General features: G+C 41.9%; 1 protein-coding gene across 3 annotated transcripts in view; it reads left to right on the forward strand.

The window, feature by feature from the left end:
* Nucleotides 1-315: 315 nt before the first annotated feature.
* snx7 (sorting nexin 7) overlaps nt 316-17,922 on the forward strand; it is a 63,591-nt gene continuing 45,984 nt past the window's right edge. Inside the window, exon 1 of one of the 3 annotated variants that reach the window (XM_059983964.1) lies at nt 316-537. In XM_059983964.1, the coding sequence (XP_059839947.1) occupies nt 400-537 (138 nt within the window). In that variant the 5' untranslated portion in view covers nt 316-399. Of the gene's footprint in view, nt 538-15,841; nt 15,977-17,922 lie in introns of those variants that run through there. The other 2 variants (XM_059983963.1, XM_059983965.1) reach the window with 2 other exon arrangements.

The raw sequence follows: 17,922 nt of genomic DNA on the forward strand, positions 1-17,922 counted from the left end.
TTTCCAACAAATACCATTTTTATTCACTTTGGATACTTGGGTTCCAACAACCACCAGTTCAGAGAACGATTTCATTGTACACGTGATGAATGAATTAATCGGAATCTAAACAGCATGATTTTTGTTTTCGTTTTGCCTCTTGAACGTGTTTTAGGAAACATGCGCTGTGATTTGGAGTCGCTCCGCATCGAGTCACAAAGACATCCTTCTCGACTAACATGCGGGCTGAGGATGAGCAGGTGCGCATGCGCGCAGGGGGGGGCAGCCGGCGTGCTCCCTCAATCTCCGCCTTTTTGGTGGTGGGGAGAGACGTCACGTCCGGTTGAGTGGCAGCCGAGCTGCGCTTGCGCAGGAGGACATTCCGAACGGGTCGCGCCCCTCCTCCCCGCGCCCCTCGGGATGATGGACGACGGCGCGGCGGCCGTGGCGGCGGCGGGTGTCAAAATGCCCCGGCTGGCTCCGCACTCGCTTTCCAAGGGCGTGCTGGGCTTCGCCGACGACGAGGAGGATGACGACGACCTGGAGGTGTTCAGTAAGGTGAGGTGGGTGGGGGTGGAAAGCTGCTGTTACCCCCCCCCCCGACCCTGGGGAGCCCTGGGCTGACCGCCGGTCCTCTCAGTCAGGTCGCCGCGGCGCCCGGGGCAACCTGCCACAACTTCCCCAGGAGCGGGCAAAGTTTGCGGGGGACGCTGTTGAACTCTGATTGCCGCGATCGCTGTGCTTGTCCGAGCTGTTCAGATTACTTATAATGGTGCTGCTGCCTTACATTCGAGACGCAGGCGATTCTAGACGCCGGGGTCTGCTGCGGGTCGGACAGCAAGCAGTCCGTGTCGGAGTGTGCAGGGAAGGACGTGGCTCTAAATCAGAATCACTTGCAGAGTAGCCTGACCTACGTCCTGCGGTGGTCAAGGGTGTTGCAAAGCAGAGTGAGATTGCATCTATTGTGGCGGAGGGCGAATTGCACCGGGTCCAGGTCCTCTTCGGGCAGGAGTTAACCTTAGCCATGATCAACCTCCGGAAGCACTTCATTACTGTAGGTATGAGTGCTACTGGGCAATAGTCACTGAGGCAGCTCGTCCTGTTCTTACTGAATACGAGAACGATGCCCTTTTTGAAACGGGTGGGACTCTTGGAGAGCGGCAGTGGGAGGTTGAAGATGTCCTTGAATATTCCAGCCAGTTGATTGGTCACTGGTTTTCCGTACCGAAATCTCTACAGTTTACACACACACACACCCCCTTGCCGAATTCGTTCACCAGATTATTTGTTGTACTATATATACTTGGAACTAAAAACAAACTTCTGTGTTTGTACATCTGAAATTAAAGCAAAGTATTGGAGATATTCAGAAGGCTGGCAGATTTCAGGGGAGATAGCCCGTTATGGCTTCAACTCTTGTTTCAGTAATGTTAAAATTGTTTTTGTGTTGCTTTTACTGTTTTCATGACTGATAATTTAGCCAAGTTCATTAGTTTTTCCTGGTCTTCTGTTGCATATCTAGGGTGCAGTTGGTGAAGATAAAGGTGGGGACTGGAGGAAAACATTTATGAATGTTTGAAATGTCATATTAAAGTAAAACACTTGGGGATATAAGAGGATATATCTATGTAAGGATGTAGATAGTTGGTATATTTTTCCCAACATAGAAATGTCTAATACTAGAGGATACATGTTTAAGGTGAGAGGGAGAAAATTCAAATGAGATGTTAAGTTTTATTTTACAAAGACTAGTGGATTCCTGGAATGCTTGCGGGGCATGGTGGTTGAGGCAGATACAATAGTGGTGTTTAATGGCTCTCAAGTACCTGAATGGGCAGAGAGTGGAGGAATACAGACCATGTGCAGGCAGAAAGCATTAGATATCATTAGTTCAATTGGTTCAGCAAATGTAGGCTAAGAGGCCTGTGCTGTACTGTTCTGCGATATACAGTATGCAGAAATTCAGACAACTACAGAGAAAAACTTAGTAACTCAGTGTATTTATCACAACACTGGAGAGTTGGCTGTAAGACTTAATTCTGGGGGGGGGGGGGTGCAGTTAATTTGATATAATGCCCAGTGCTTAATTGCACTGCATTGTAGTAAGATGCCCTGATAACCTGATGTATGCATTTTAACCACATCTGGGAAACTGTCTCAAGGGTTGCTTTGAGTCAAAAGTTCTAAGAGAATGGAGGAGTTGTACTGAATTCCTATATGGTCAGACTGCCCCTGGTCAAGTTCACAGGTTTGCCTCAGATGGCAGTGGAGGCCAATTCTCTGGATGCTTTCAAGAAAGAGTTAGATAGAGCTCTTAAAGATAGCGGAGTCAAGGGATATGGGGAGAAGGGCAGGAATGGGGTACTGATTGTGGATGATCAGCCATGATCACAGTGAAGGTGGTGCTGGCTTGAATGCCCTACTCTTGCACCTATTGTCTGTTGTCAATACATATTTTGTTGAATATATTTACCAATTTTTTAAGCTGTTTAAAGGGAGGGTGTGGTTGTCCAGTTGTGAAATTTGTGCCGAATTCCTATGTAGTCTGCCTGCCTCTGGTAAAGTTTACCTGTTTGGTGAGTTGGTGGTATTTTAAAAGAAACATTGCAAGATACTTCAGCTATTTCAAGGGAGGGTGTGATAGCAGAATGTAGAAAAAATGTAATTTACCTGAGGTCAGAGAATTTGCTGTTGCTGTTTGTAAACATGCTTATATTTACATTATTTGTAAAGCTGTAATAGATAAATGTCAATGTCATAGGTTTATCTTCATTCTTAATAAATTCTATGGTAAATAAATTGAGGCATATCAAGTCAGATCAAGTTTATTGTCATTTCGACCATAAACTGTTGGTACAGTACACAGTAAAAGTGAAACAACCAGGACCCTGGTGCTACATGAAACAACACAAAACTACACTAGACTATGTGAGACAGCACAAGGCTACACTGGACTACGTAAAACAACATAAAAACTGCACTAGACTACAGACCTGCGCAGGACTACATAAGGTGCACAAAACGGGGCAATGCAATAATTAATAAACAAGACAATAGGCACAGTAGAGGATAAATTACAGTATAATAAATTATTAGATGTCAGTCTAGACTCTGAATATATGCTGGTGGATGTGGCTTCACTCTGCAATCCCAGTGTAATGTGAGGGCTGAGGTTTTAGTTTTCTCATCCCAGTGCTGTTATACATGCTCATGTCCCTTCAGTCTCAAATGAGTAGTCCGATTTTTAATTCTGTATAGCGGTCACCCAATTCCCATTGTACTTAAAGCTACCTTATTTATTTCAAACGATTCATTACTTGTGTTTTGGCAGATAATTTTATATTCTCTGTAAAAGAGATTTAGTTAAACTGTTCTTTTTCATATATCATGAGTTTGGGCTCATCACTAACTAATAGGAGCAATGTATTTATTGTCACCTTGCTGTGATCCTTAAATATTTGATCGCTGGAGTTCTGGTCATCACAGTCCACAAAATATGTTCAAGATACATTTACTATCAAAGTTTGTATACATTATACAACCTTGAGATTCATCTCCTTACAGGCAGCCACAAAATAAAGAAATGCAAAAGAACCCATTTAGAAAGAAGACTGTCAAACACCCAAAGCACAGAGGGAGAAAAAACACAAGCCATGCAAACAATAAAAGCAAACGGTATTCCGAGCTGAAGTTTTACTAAAGTCGTGAAGCCAGGCATCATTGGAGCTAGAGCAGCCTACAGCCTCAGTTCAGCGCAGAGCTGAATAAACGTTGTGGAGCAGCAGGCAAAACAGGCACCCTGACCCATTGGCATGCATTGTAAGTTGAGAATATGCAGAAATCGGAGTTCAAGGAGAATAATTTCAGAGGATTGTATGGCTGAAAAATGTTTCAGAATGCAAATCCAGTAAGGTAGCTGACAAGTTTTAGCTTCCAGATCTGGAACCAACTTTGACCAATAAGTGCGGAAAGCGCCTTGATTGGAAGTAAATGGAGTTATGATATGGACAGCAATGTTTCCTTTTGAGCTTGGGTATGCATTTCATCCAGTGGACAGTACATCAGCAGTGCAGAACTTACCTAGATCTCTAAGTATCAGTATAAATTATTTATATTTTTGAATGGAGCTTGAAAGTCTGAATGTCTGATTGATAAATAAGAAAATTCTTGCCAAGGCAAACCTGTTAGAGCCGCAGAAAATCAGAAGCCAGTAAGGGATAAGTTCTTTCTGTTCATTGCAACAGTTTATTGGGTCCACTCCAGTTTTAAAGTTGATTAAGTTACTGCTTGATCTAAAACTTACAAAGCTGGAATTGATTGTGCAGAGATGTGAATATAGCAGTCATCATTTTGCTGCTTTTCTCTCGAGGTTTCTGTTTATTTTTGTAATTGCCCTTGTTTCCCTTTAGCACCCTAGTTTTGGTATATCCTTTAAGAGTTACTTTTCCTTTTTAAAAGTCTTGTTCCCTGTATTTCTCCTTTCAGTTTATTTCCCAAAAGTGATTTTTAATATTTACTTTTTGCACAACTTTTCAGCCAAGCTGTAGACGTTTGTTTCTAAATTATACATGAACAGTGTATATAAAAAGTGATCATTTAAGCATCATGCAAATATTGGCTTTTTGTAAGAGTTACTCAAACCAGATGGCAGAGGAGAAGAAGCTGTTCCTAAATTGTTGATTGTGGGTCTTCAGTCTCCTGTACTGTCTCCCTCATAGAGGGCATGTCCTGGATGGTGAGAGTCCTTTATATTGGATCTCACCTTCTTGAAGTACCACCTCTTCAAGATGTCCTCTGACTGTGAGGGTTGTGCTAATGATGGAGCCGGCTGAGTGCACAGCCGTCTGCAGCCTCTTGTGATCTCAGGCTCTGCATTGGAGGCTCCATACCAAACTGTGATGCAATCAGCAGAAATTTGTGAGACTCTGGTGACATGTCAAGTCTCATCAAATTCCTAACAAAGTAGATCCACTGGTGTGCCTGCTTCATGACTGTGTTAGTGTACTGGACCCAGGATAAATCCTCTGGTATGTTGACATTCAGGAACTTGAAGCTGCTTACCCTTTCTGCTGTTGATTCTCAATAAGAACTAGTATGTATTCTCCCGATTTCCCCTTCCTGAAATCCACAATCATTTCTGTAATCTTGCTGATCTTGAATGGGAAGTTGTTGTGACACCACTCAATCTGTTGATATATTTCACACCTGTCAGCCTCCTCACCATAGCAGTGGTATCATCTGTAAGTTTATCGTGTTCAACATGTGTTAAGATATATAGTCATGAGTGTAGTGTGAGTAGAGCAGTGGGCTTGGGGTGCATATCTGTTGATAGTCAATGAGAAGATGTTGTTACTGATTCATACTGACTGTGTTCTCCCAATAAGGAAGTGGAAAATCCATTTGGAGGAGATAGAGCCTCGGTTTTGAAACTTGGTAATAGTACTGAGGGAATGATGGTGTTGAACTCAAAACTGTAATCTGTAAACAGTAACCTGACGTGTAATTTGCTGTTGTCTGGGTGCTTCAAAGGTAGTGAGGAGCCAGTGAGATTGCTACTGAACTGTTGCACCAGTAGGTAAATTGCAGTGGGTCTAGGTCCTTGTTCAGGCAGTTGTTAATTCTAGCTATAACTTCCCTCTTGAAGTACCTCATCACAGTTGAACTGAGTGCTACTGGATGGTAGTCATTGTTCTGCTGCTCTTTTTAAAGCAAATTGGAACCTTGAATCCAGCAGTGGGAGATTGAAAATGAACATAAGAATCTCTTAACATAAGAAATAGGAGCAGGAGTCGGCCATCTGACCCGTTGAGCCTGCTCCACCATTCAACAAGATCATGGCTGATTTGGCCATGGACTCGTATCCACCTACCTGCCTTTTCCCCATAACCCTTAATTCCCCAACTGTGCAAAAATCTATCCAACCTTGTCTTCAATATATTTGCTAAGGTAGCCTCCACTGCTTCATTGGGCAGATAATTCAACAGATTCACTACTCTCTGGGGGAAAAGCAGTTCCTCCTCATCTCCATCCTAAATCTATTTTCCTGAATCTTGAGGCTATGTCTCCTATTTCACCTGTGTCTTACCTACCAGTGAAAACAACTTCCCTGCCTCTATCTTATCTATCCCTTTCATAAATGTTTATGTTTTTATAAGATCTCCTCTCATTCTTCTAAATATCCTTGAATGCTTCCGCCAGTGGGTGTCACAGGCTTTCAGTACCTGGCCAGGTACACCATCAGGGCCTGATTTCTTACAAGAATTCACCCTTTTAAAGGATGTTTGAGACATTGATTTACAAGGTTGTTGGATGCTGTGGGAATTTGCACAGATGTAGTGTTACTTTTCCTTTCAAATAGTCTATAAAAGGTGTTGAGCTTGTCAGGGTGTGAAGCATCGCTGCCATTTTTGCTGTTAGGTTTTGCCTTCTAGGAAGTAATGGCATATGAACCCTGCCACAGCTGTCATATATCTGATTCTAACTATCTTTGCTCAGAATTGCCTCCAATCTCTCTCAGTGGCCCAGTGATATTCTGGCAGTATGGTAGCATAGCAGTTAGAGCACTGCTTTACAGCACCAGGGGTCAACAATGGGGATTCATTTTTCTCTTCTGCCTGTAAGGTTCGACCCATGATGGCATGGGTTTCCTCTGGGTGCTCCTGTTTCCTCCCACATTTCAAGATGTATGGTTAGAGGTGGTGAACTTTGAACATACCATGTTGGCACCAGAAGCATGGTGACATTTGTGGGCTGCCTGACATGATCCTCGCTGATTTGATTTTTTGAAAATGATGAATTCCACTATGTTTCGATGTGCATGTGACAAATTAAGGTAATTAATCTAATCACCTGTTTTGAATGTCATGTCACAAATCTAGCCCTCGGCAGATTGTGAATCTCCTGGTTCATGCATAGCTGCTTGTTTGGGAAGGCTTACTATGTTCTTGAAATCACACATTTGTCCGCATGCATCTTGATGAAGTCGGTGACAGCCGTAGCATATTCATTTAGATCCAAAGATGAATCCCTGAATGTAGTCTAGTTCACTGATTCAAAGCAATCCTGGAAATGGTTTTCTACCTCCCTTGACCAAACCTTCACCATCCTCACCACTGGTACTGCGGTTTTAGTGCAAAATAATTAATCTTGCGAAGTGTAGAATAGATTTATTGGATGGAGTTAAATGACTCCTGAATGTTCAATGATTTTGCAGATACAGTAGTATTAACATTTTTGTCACTTCTAGACCACGAGGATTAGCTACAGATCATAAGACATAGGAGCAGAATTAGGCTATTCAGCACATCCAGTCTGCTGTGCCATTCTATCATAGCTGATTTATTTCCTTCTTAACCCCATTATCTTGCCTTCTCCTCATAACCTTTGATTCCCTGACTAATCAAGAACCTATCAACTTTTGCTTTGAATATACTCAATGCCAAGTCCTCCACAACTGTCAGTACCAATGAATTCAACAGTTTCACCACCCTCTGGCTAAAGAAATTCCTCCTCTAAAGAGAAGTGTTTCTATTCTGCGTTGTGCCCTCTGGTCCATTATGAAGGATCTCCAGCATCCAGGGCAAGCCCTTTTCTTGTTCTTGCCATCAGGTAGGAGGTACAGAAGCCTGAAGGCACACAATCAGTGATTTCAGGAACAGCGTCTTCCCTTCTGCCATCTGATTCCTAAATGGACATTGAACCCATGAACATTGCCTTACTTTTTTCTGTATTTGCACAATTTTTAAACTATTGAATATGCATATACTCTAATTGATTTATTTATTTATATATTATTTTTTTCTTCCATATTATGTATTGCATTGAATTGCTGCTTCTAAGTTAACAAATTTCACGACACATGCTGGTGATAATAAGCCTGATTCTGGTTCTGAATGCAGTCATTAATGAGGAGGCCATCCTTAATTTTATGTGAAGGTGATTAATAACATTCTTTGAACTTCTGCAATGTTCAAGACATTGATTCAGTTATCATAAAGAAGTGCCAATAGAGTTCCAAATCTGTGCATGAGTTAATGGTGCTTTTGTGCATTTTGCCCTTGTCACGGTATGTAATAGTTGTAGTTTGGAAAATGTTCAAGGAATTCTGCAAGTTGATGCAGTGTAGGGTCTTGTTTGTGCACGGTGATTTAGAAATGGAGCAAATGTATATTTTGATAGTTTGACGAAAGGTTGTCGGTCAAATGAACTTCTTATGTGTGTTGTTGCATTGTTTCAGTATAATTGGACTTGCCCTTAAGGTGGGGAAATGGGATGCGTTATTAGCCACAAAATACCAGAAATTAGCCTCTAATTTGTTCCAGTTAGTGCTGCAGTTATATAACTGGTCTGGTTTTGACAAGCTGTATTTTGATAGTTAAGTCATTAAATTATTGAGGGAAGATTATCTCATTCCATATAGTTATAGTCTGTCACTGAATGTTGTTTTTCATGTTCAAGTCTAAAATGGAATATTGACAGTCTTGCAGTATGCTGGCATACAATGCTTTGTTAGATGAGAAATTAGGAATGGAACTGATCACTGCTTTTATCAGTGAGCTTTCTCACTTTGTTTTGTATTGGAGGAAAGGTATTGCTGAATTTGCTGGAGATAGCTCAATTTGGAATGCTTTGAGGGACTGCATGTTGTTCTGGGGATGAGGTAATTGGCATCTTTCTTTGAGTGTGAACTAACTCCAATTCATGTAGGTTTCATTTATTTGATTCCTTTGAACTTAAATTTTGAGTTCATGATACCACAGTAAAAATCTGTGTTATGTTTATTACTTAATAAAATCACAGTTGAATATAAGTGCTAATTTCTCAGTGTCTTCCCATGCTACTTGTTCATGCACTTGTCTGTCCATCTCTTCATTGAATATATGCAATGACCCTGCTCCTGCAGCATATTGTAATAGAGCATTCCAAAGGGTCAAAACACTTTGAAGGAAGAAATCTTCCACTGACTTAAACATAAGAAACCTTATTCTGAAACTGATGTTCATTTTCTCTGCCTGTCAGGCCATCTGGGAGTATCACTGTTTATACTGGGGTAATCAATCATCTTGTACTGCTGTATAATTGTGCTTCTGTAATCTATCTTTGGTGTAGGCCTATCTACTGGAGTAACACCCTACAATTAGTGATAAATTTGATGAACTTTTGCTCTGACTCTTTTACCTCTAGTGTTTCAGGGAGACCAGAACTGTACACGGGGCTGGTGCAGTCTCATAGGGCATGATAGATTTGGGCTACAATCCTGCTACAATCATGCTATATACAGTTGCAAGAAAAAATCTGTGAACCCCTTGCAATTACCTGGTATTCTGTATTAATTTGACTACATTTTATGAGTATTCTTCTAATCAACAAGCATCATCTGCCTAAACTAATAACACAAACATTTGTATTTTTCATGTTTTTTTGAACTCTTTGTTTAATCTTTCACAGTCCAGGCTAGAAATAGTATGTGAATAGAACCTCTTTTAGCAGGAATAACTTCCACCAAATGTTTTACTGTAGCTGCTGATCAGACTTGCATAACGCAAGGAGGAATGTTAGACCATTCCTCCATACCAAACTGTTTCAGTTCATCATTGTCTCTGGGGTACCTTGCTTGAACAGCCCTCTTCAGGTCATGCCACAGCATCTCAATTGGGTAATGGTCTGGACTCCGATTTGGCCATTCCAAAACATGAATTTTCTTCTTTTGAAACCATTCTGTTGATTTACTCTTGTGTTTTTTGGATCATTATCTTGCTGTCTATTAAGCTTCAGGTGATGCACCGCTACCCGGACATTCTCCTGTAAGATGCAAGCTGTCCAGGCCCTGAAGCAGCCCCAAACCATAATGCTCCTTCCACTTCACAATTGGGATGAGGCTTCAGAGTTGGTGTACAGTGCCCTTTTTCCTCCAAGCATAGTACATTCCATTGTGCATTTCTGCCAAAAAAGTTCACCTTTTGTCTCATCTGTCCACAGAACATTGTCCCAGAAGTGTTGTGAAACATCCAAGTGGTCTTCTGCAAACTTGAGATGTGCAGCAATATTTTTTTTGGAGAGCAGTGGTTTCCACTGTTGTGTCCTTCTATGAACACCGTTCTTGTTTTTTATATAGTGGGCACATGAACAGAGACCTTAGCAAGTTCTAGATATTTCTGCAGGTCTTTTGCTGTTACCCTTGGGCTCTTTTTCACCTTTCACAAGAGCTCAGTGTGCTCTTGATGTGATCTTTGCAGGGCACCTACTCCTAAGGAAAATAGCAACAACACTAAATTTCCATCATTTGTAGACAGTTTATTTTACTATGGACTGATGAGCACTCTGGTTCCTAGAAATGCTTTTGTAGCCTTCTCTAGCTTCATGTGTCTCTACAGTTCTTAATCTAAGGTCCTCTGAAAGTTGTTTTGATTGAGGCTTGATGTGCATAAATAGATTTTTCTTGAAGAGTGGGCTCTGTCAGAAAACTGACTTTTTTTAGGATAGGGCACCTTTACAACCTACACCTCCAATCTCATCTCATTGATTGGAACACCTGACTCCAAGTAGCTTTTGTAGAAGGCATTACCCCAGAGGTTCACTGACTTTTTTGAACCTAAACCGTAATTGATAAGAAATAGTACAATTGTTCGTGTTTTATTAATTAGGCAGATTGTGTTTGTCTATGACTGTGTCTTAGATGAAGATCAGACCACATTTTATGAATAATTTTAATGCAGAAAACCAGGTCATTCCAAAGAGTTCCCAAACTTTTTCTTGCAACTGTATATGAATATTTCAACATTCCCTGTAACTTGTTAGACCATCTTGTTTATAGTTTACAGCTTTATGTCTACCTCCAATAAATGCATTATGTTTGTTTTCCAAGGTTTTGAAAACTCTCCAGAGTTCAGGGTGACTTGGTAGCAGACATTCATCTCATCCACCATCTCTTCAGGCAATTCCTTTAAAATCCTAGAATGCAGGCCATCTGATACAGGGAACTTATTGGCCTTGAAGCCAATGGTTGAGGGATAATGATAGAGTCTGGGATACTAATTGAAAATTATCATTCTGTAAACTGTTATTTGACTAGTCATTGTGACATCTTTTCCAATTTCACAATGTGACCCAAGCAAGCTTGTGATTTATTATCTTGGTGTCTGCTTGACCATTCATGCAGTTTTCCTTGCTTTCAATTGAATCAGAATCCTGGAGGCTCTTAAAAAACATCAATACACATTAAGGAATTCTGGTGACCATTTTGCCTTTGTTCCAAATTGGTTTACTGCACTAAATTTCAGCCACAGTGCACATCTTTGTTAGTAGAGGAAATTAAAGCTGCTTTTATAAAATGGGAGGTAAATACAGACCAAATTATTTAACCCAGCAACCAATAGTTTAAAAAAATTAAACCCATTTCATTGACATAATACTTCAGCCTTTTTAACCAAGTTCTCTGATTTGTAAATAATTTTCGTTTGCTAATGATTCTTAATCAAATTATATTCTATTTTAAATTATCTTGTGAGATTTAAGTTTTTATGTATTAAACATGTATTCAGACGTGAGTCAGGATAAATAAAAGCTTTCAGTCAGTTCTTATTGTAGGTTAAGTTGTTATTTTGTGCTACTATTTTAATTCTCTTAAACTCAGTGAAATAACAGGGCTGTTTTTTAAATATAGTCTTAAACTTTACAATTTTGTCCCCTTTCCTCTAACCCCCTCCAGCTGTGGAAGCAATTGAGGCTTCTTCGCTAAATATATTTAAGATACAGTTAGTTATATTTTTACATAGTAAGGGAATTAAGGGTTATGGGGAAAAGGCAGGTAGATGGAGCTGAGTTTACGGACAAATCAGCCATGATCTTATTAAATGGCGGGGCAGGCTCGATGGGCCGGATGGCTTACTTCTGCTCTTATTTCTTATGTTCTTATGTTTTCTAAACATCCATGCCCTTTCTAAACTCAAGTCCACCATCTGTTTTTGGTCTTTCAGTTGTCTGGGCTTCAATTAATTATATCTCAATGCTGCAGCTTCCACCCTTTCTCAAAAGAACCTCTTTTAAAAACTTGCTTCTTAGCAATGACCTGTTCAAAATTATTGGAATTTCATTACTGGATATCCCGGATATTTTTTCCTATCCTAAAGTCTAAGGTGCTATGAAAAGTAATTCATGACAGTTGTCTCAACCAAAAATTAGTTGATGATGCTGTTGTGAATTATTTTATCGTGGTTAGCATTTGTGGTTTGAATCTGGTGGTTCTTGTGTACACAGAGCCTGGTTCAAGTGTGGACTTTGAATAAGGGGGTTAAATTTTGTTCAAATTAATTAGTTTAATTATCTTAAAGCTGGAGAACTAAGATGTAACTTTCAGGGTTTTTTTGCATTTAGTTAACAAGTTGGTGTGGATTAGAACTGTTGCTATTAGTTGACTGGTAGTCATGCTAATTAGTCAGGTGACTAATTCCTGGTCTGGTATATGGGGATTGACGTGAAAGTGAACTTCAGTGAGATGGAAGAGCTGGTGTGATGAGGGGGTACACAAGAGTGACTCAACACTAGCATTGGCTTGAAATCGTGACACCACACTTCAAAAATGATTCTAGTGCAATGTAGATAGCTGATTATTCGGAGGTGGTGAGTATTTTCTCACTTTTCTACTTCATAAATTATTCATAAAAGTGAGCTATGGGGGGGGGGCATATGCATTCTGTCATGTGAAAAGCCACTTATGGTTCTTGAGAAAGTTATTGGAGGGGATTCGCAGTGATATGATACTTTTTTTTGAAAGGCAAGGACTGATTAGTGATATTGCCATAGCTTTGTATGTGGAAAATCATGTCTTAAAAGCATTATTCCTTTTTTGAAGAGGTGACCAAGAGGATTGTAGATGTAATTACATAAACTTCGGCTGCCTAACTTCGGCCTCCTAACTATGGTAGACTGGTTCACGAGATGGCCAGAGGTGGTTCTGCTCACCGACACCACCGCCGATTCCTGCGCCTGAGCGCCGATTGCAACCTGGGTAGCACGCTTCGGGGTACCAGCCCACATTACCTCCAACAGAGGCGCCCAGTTCACCTCCAGCCTGTGGTCGGTTGTGGCCAGTCTTTTGGGGACACAGCTACACCACACAACTGCCTACCACCCACAGTTGAACGGACTGGTGGAACGCTTCCACAGTCACTTGAAGTCGGCTCTCATGGCCCGCCTGAAAGGGCCTAACTGGGTGGACAAGCTTCCCTGGGTCCTGCTTGGAATCCGCATAATGCCCAAAGAGGATCTGCACACCTTGTTGGCCGAGCTGGTGTATGGCGCGTCCCTGGTCATCCCAGGAGAGTTCATACCAGCCCCAAGGGGGGCAAGAGGAAGAACCTGCTGCAGTCCTGGACAGACTATGTGAAAGGCTTAGCAACCTGGCCCCCGTACCGACTTCACGGCATGGATAGATCCCAACCTGCATACCCAAAGACCTGCAGAACTGTTAAGTTTGTATTTATACGAAGGGGTGCACTCCAGGCACCACTACAGCAGCTGTACGAGGGGCCGTTCAAGGTGATCAGGAATGACGGGTCTACATACATTCTGGGCATTGGGGGGAAAGAGGAGGTTTTCATGGTGGACCAACTCAAACTGGGCCATGTGGACTTGGCGCAGCCGGTCGAGGTTCAGGCACTGCAGCGCAGAGGCATACTGCCCAAACAGAGACTGATCCAGACTGTGGACATTGGGGGGTGTATCACCTGTTCTGAAGGGGGGGGGTTATGTGGTGACCCACTTTCTACACAGGCGAACCGGCTCACAAAATGGTGCGTGCATCGACAGAGAGGCCAGCCCCACAATGGTGCTGGGCTGCCGCCTTCACCAGCAAGGGGAGAAAGCCCACGTGCGGGAAGAGACTTTTGTAATGCACCTCTGACGTCATGTCTGCCCGGAGAGGGTGGTAACGGAACTGCGTAAAAGCCAGTGCCGTGAAGTTTGAATAAACTAGTCTGGAGTGCAACTTACAGACTGCGTGTCGTTATTTCTAGCTTTGTAGCACATTGCTACATTACCATATTTGAGAAAAGGTAATGCATTTGAAATTGTTCAGAGAAGCTTCATTAGACTAATAATTTGAATGCGTGAAGTGCCTTGTGAGACAGAAAGAAAGAAAAAGAAATTTGTATCTGTTGGAGTGTAGTTGAGTCAGATTGGTCTTGTTTGAAGCATGGTGTTTTCATCAGAGAATGCTCAATGCTGAGAATCTAGAGTGGTGGTCACCAACCTTTTTAAGCCGAAGATCCCCTCCCTCGGCCTTAATGAAAGGCGAGATCGACCCCAGATCGATTAGTTACAGGCATGCGCACCGGGGCAGAAAAGACCGGAAGTAAAGCCCCGCAACCCAGAAGTAGAAATAATGCATAAACGCTGGGGGTACCCACGCATTTTTTCATCGCGGACCGGCCGGCAGGGGCGGTGGGGGGGGGGGGGGGGGGGGGGGGATGTTAGTCACGACCGGAATACAGCGATACTCGAAGCAGGTTCCTTATGTTCAGTCTATTCCGCAGTTTAGTTTTCGCAGCTCTCAGCACTTAGCTTCTGTCTTGCTTGCTCACATTTTTTCCGCTGGAATAAAACTCAGTGGGTTCGTCTATAAGTGCAGGGTGCTTGGACTCAAGGTAGTTTTAAGGGCTTCATTGCCTCATTAGACAGCCTCCGGGCCCGAGCTCTAGCCTCCCGCCCACCCACTGCCTTGGCCAGGTGCAGCTGGTCGGAGAGGTCCCTGTGCCAGGGTCACGGCAGTCGCAGTCCAGAGAGAGCGAGCGAGGAGTGCAACAGGACACGCACCCACCCACCCACCCCCCCCCCCCCCCCGTAGGATCTATCAGCCGACAAAAGTTTGTTTCAGTAGATCGCAGCGAGGTAGCTGCTCTGCTACTTACGAAACCCGAATTAGGTCATCTGCAGATATTTTAGCACTGGGTTCCCCACGAACACTTGGTGTGGTAAACAGGTTCAGAGGCGGCATCCATCAGTCTGCGACCCAGGCCAGTAGCATTGGCACTTCCCGCTGGCCAGTTACCCGAGGTCAACCTGTGATCCCTGGCACAAGTGTGTCACTGCGTTTAGGCGGCTGATGACCTCACATGGGTTCAAGTTCAACAGTGGGTGTGACGGGATGAGGAAAGGTGCAGCTGACTTGTATCGTTTCCTCGCAGCCCGGTGGTTGGGGACCAATGAATTACACTGTGTAGTGCAGAGGAGCTATATTGGGCAGAAAGAACGGAACTGAAAACCCACAACCTGGAAACAATCTCCCAACAGTATTTGTGTATTTATTTTTCTTTTTTTTTTCGGGATCTACTGGGAAAGTCTCAAAGATCGACGGGTTGGCGACCACTAATCTAGAGCAATGGGTCACTGTTTAAAACTAGTGAAAGAGTATTTAATAAAAAGTTTAAATATTTCTATAGTTTTGATTTTTAAGTAGCCAGCAATATGAACACATACAAAGATAGGAGATTTATAATGAGGAAGAAAGTGGCTGAGGAATTAAATACTGTACTTCATGGAGAAGGCATACAAAGCTCTGGGAGGTATTAGAGAACTAAGAATCCAGATAGAAGAGAGGAGTAATCATTACTAGTAAAACAAAATGCTAGATGAATTAAATGATTCTTAAGCCTGCTAAATCGCAAGGACTTGCTGATATGCATCCCAGGGTTTTGAAAGATGTGGCTGATGCTCTAGTTATCACTGTATAGAATTCTATAAATTCAGAAATGGTCTCTGTTCAAAGTTCAAATTTATTATCAAAGTGTGTATATCATTTACAACCTTGAGATTCATCTTGCAGGCATACACAAAACAAGGAAACAGAATAAAATCCACAAAAAATCAAAGACTGACAATCTTCTAATATGCAAAAGAGGACAAGTCATGCAAATAGGAAAAAATAAGGAAACAACATAGCGCATAAGCTGCAGAGTCCCTGAAAGTGAATAAGCAGCAGCGAAGTCATTTCAGCACTGAGGTGAGTGAAGATGGTTCAGGAGACAAATGGCTGCAGTACAGCAACTCTCCTGGGTGACTACTGTTAAGAGGATAGCAAATGTGTCTCCACGATGTAGAAACAAGGGTGAGATTTACCTGTTAGACTTTCATCTTAATTGTAAACATATCATTGATAAAAGGATTTTCTATCACAGTTTGCTGACTCAGCTTAGATTTGCAAAAAGGGAATCATATTTGACTAATCAATCAGACATCTTCGAAGATGTACACAGGATGTTGGTGAATAAATTTAGGGCACATGAATTTGGGGGTTATATGTTTGAGAATTGGTTGACAAAGCAGTGGGAATAAATGGCTCCTGCTCAGGTCGACAGATTGAAAGCAGCAGAGTGTCATGATGTTCAGTGCTTGGGCCCTAAGTGTTGACATTTTATTTAGAGATAAAGTGCGAAACAGGCCTACTGATCCGTTGATCTGTGCCGCCCAGCAACCCACCTATTTAACACTAGTCTAATTGCAGAACAGTTATACAATGACTGATTAACCTCCTAACTGTTACATCTTTGGAAACAAGCACCAGGAGGAGATGTGTGGTGATGGGAAGAATATGCAAACTCCTTCCAAGACCGGGATTGAACTTCGAGCTGTAATAGCGTCGCACTAACTGCTACACTACAGTGACACCCCTATATCGACTATTTGGCTGAACACAGCAAATACCATTTGCAGATCTGGTGATGACTTAAGTGAGTGGGATTCTAAGTAATCCAAACGAGAAAATCTGCAGATACTGGAAATCCAAGTAACACACACAAAATGCTAGAGGAACTCAATAGGCCAGGCAGCATCTGTGGAAAAGAATACAGTCAACGTTTTGGGCCAAGATCCTTCAGCAGGACTGGAGAAAAAAGATGAGTCAAAGTAAGAGGATGGAGCAAGAGGAGACAGATACATGAGGTGATAGGTGAAACCTATCTGTCCTCTCCTATTAGATTTGTCATGGGTTTCTTGTGCCCCACAAACGACCAGGAGACGCAGAAGATTCTTCAAGAAGGGTTAAACTTTAATTTGCAAATCAAAGCTGAGACAGTCATTGAGCTGGTCGCTGATTGCCCACCGATCCTTGTACATTGCATTTTTTTATAGCAATCTCCTGGTTTAGTTGCATTAGCATATCCAATCGGTCTACAGTTGCGTATCACTAGTACATCAGCCACTATTGTTTCTACCCATTAACTTAATCATGTTCTAATCTACATCTCTTGGCTACCTCTCATTAACACACCATTATCATATTATTTGGCTACATTCTTAAGTCACTGATGTGTTCAATAGTACAGAGACAATAGAGAGATTTCATTCTCCTACTAAATTGGATACATTTTATATACATGCATAGCAAATAGCAAACACAAAGCTGACTACATAGTTTTGGTTACACAGCAAACAATGCAACTTTTATACTCCAATAGATTCCCCTTTCTCCAGCCCTGTATCTCTTTCACCAACTTCCCGACCCTTGTCTCCATCACCATTCCATCTATCACCTTGTGTTTTTATTCCTCCCTTTCCTCCCCCTCACTTTCTCTGACTCCATCATGGCAGATGGTGTAAAGTGCTGAAAATGTGAGCTTTGACAGAAATGTTTTTAATGGTAGTGCAACAGAGTGGTTAGAAAAGCAAATGGTAGTGGGCATTTAGTGAAAGGGAATTTGACTACAGTAGAAAATTCCATACTGCAATTGAGTCAGATATTATGAAGCCATATCCGGTGATTTACATTTAAATTTGGTCTCATCACGTGTAGTTGAAGAAAGCAAAGAGTCTTCTAGATAGGTGTCTGGAATGGCAGAATGAGAATGAGAAGGTACTCGGTAGACTAGACTATTTTCTAGAGCAGAGAGATGACAGGAGAGAATCTTCGATAATGGGATTTTAAAAAAATGCAAAGCTATCTGAAATAAA

The sequence above is a fragment of the Hypanus sabinus genome, chromosome 11 (assembly GCF_030144855.1).
Source record: "Hypanus sabinus isolate sHypSab1 chromosome 11, sHypSab1.hap1, whole genome shotgun sequence".
NCBI lineage: Eukaryota > Metazoa > Chordata > Chondrichthyes > Myliobatiformes > Dasyatidae > Hypanus > Hypanus sabinus.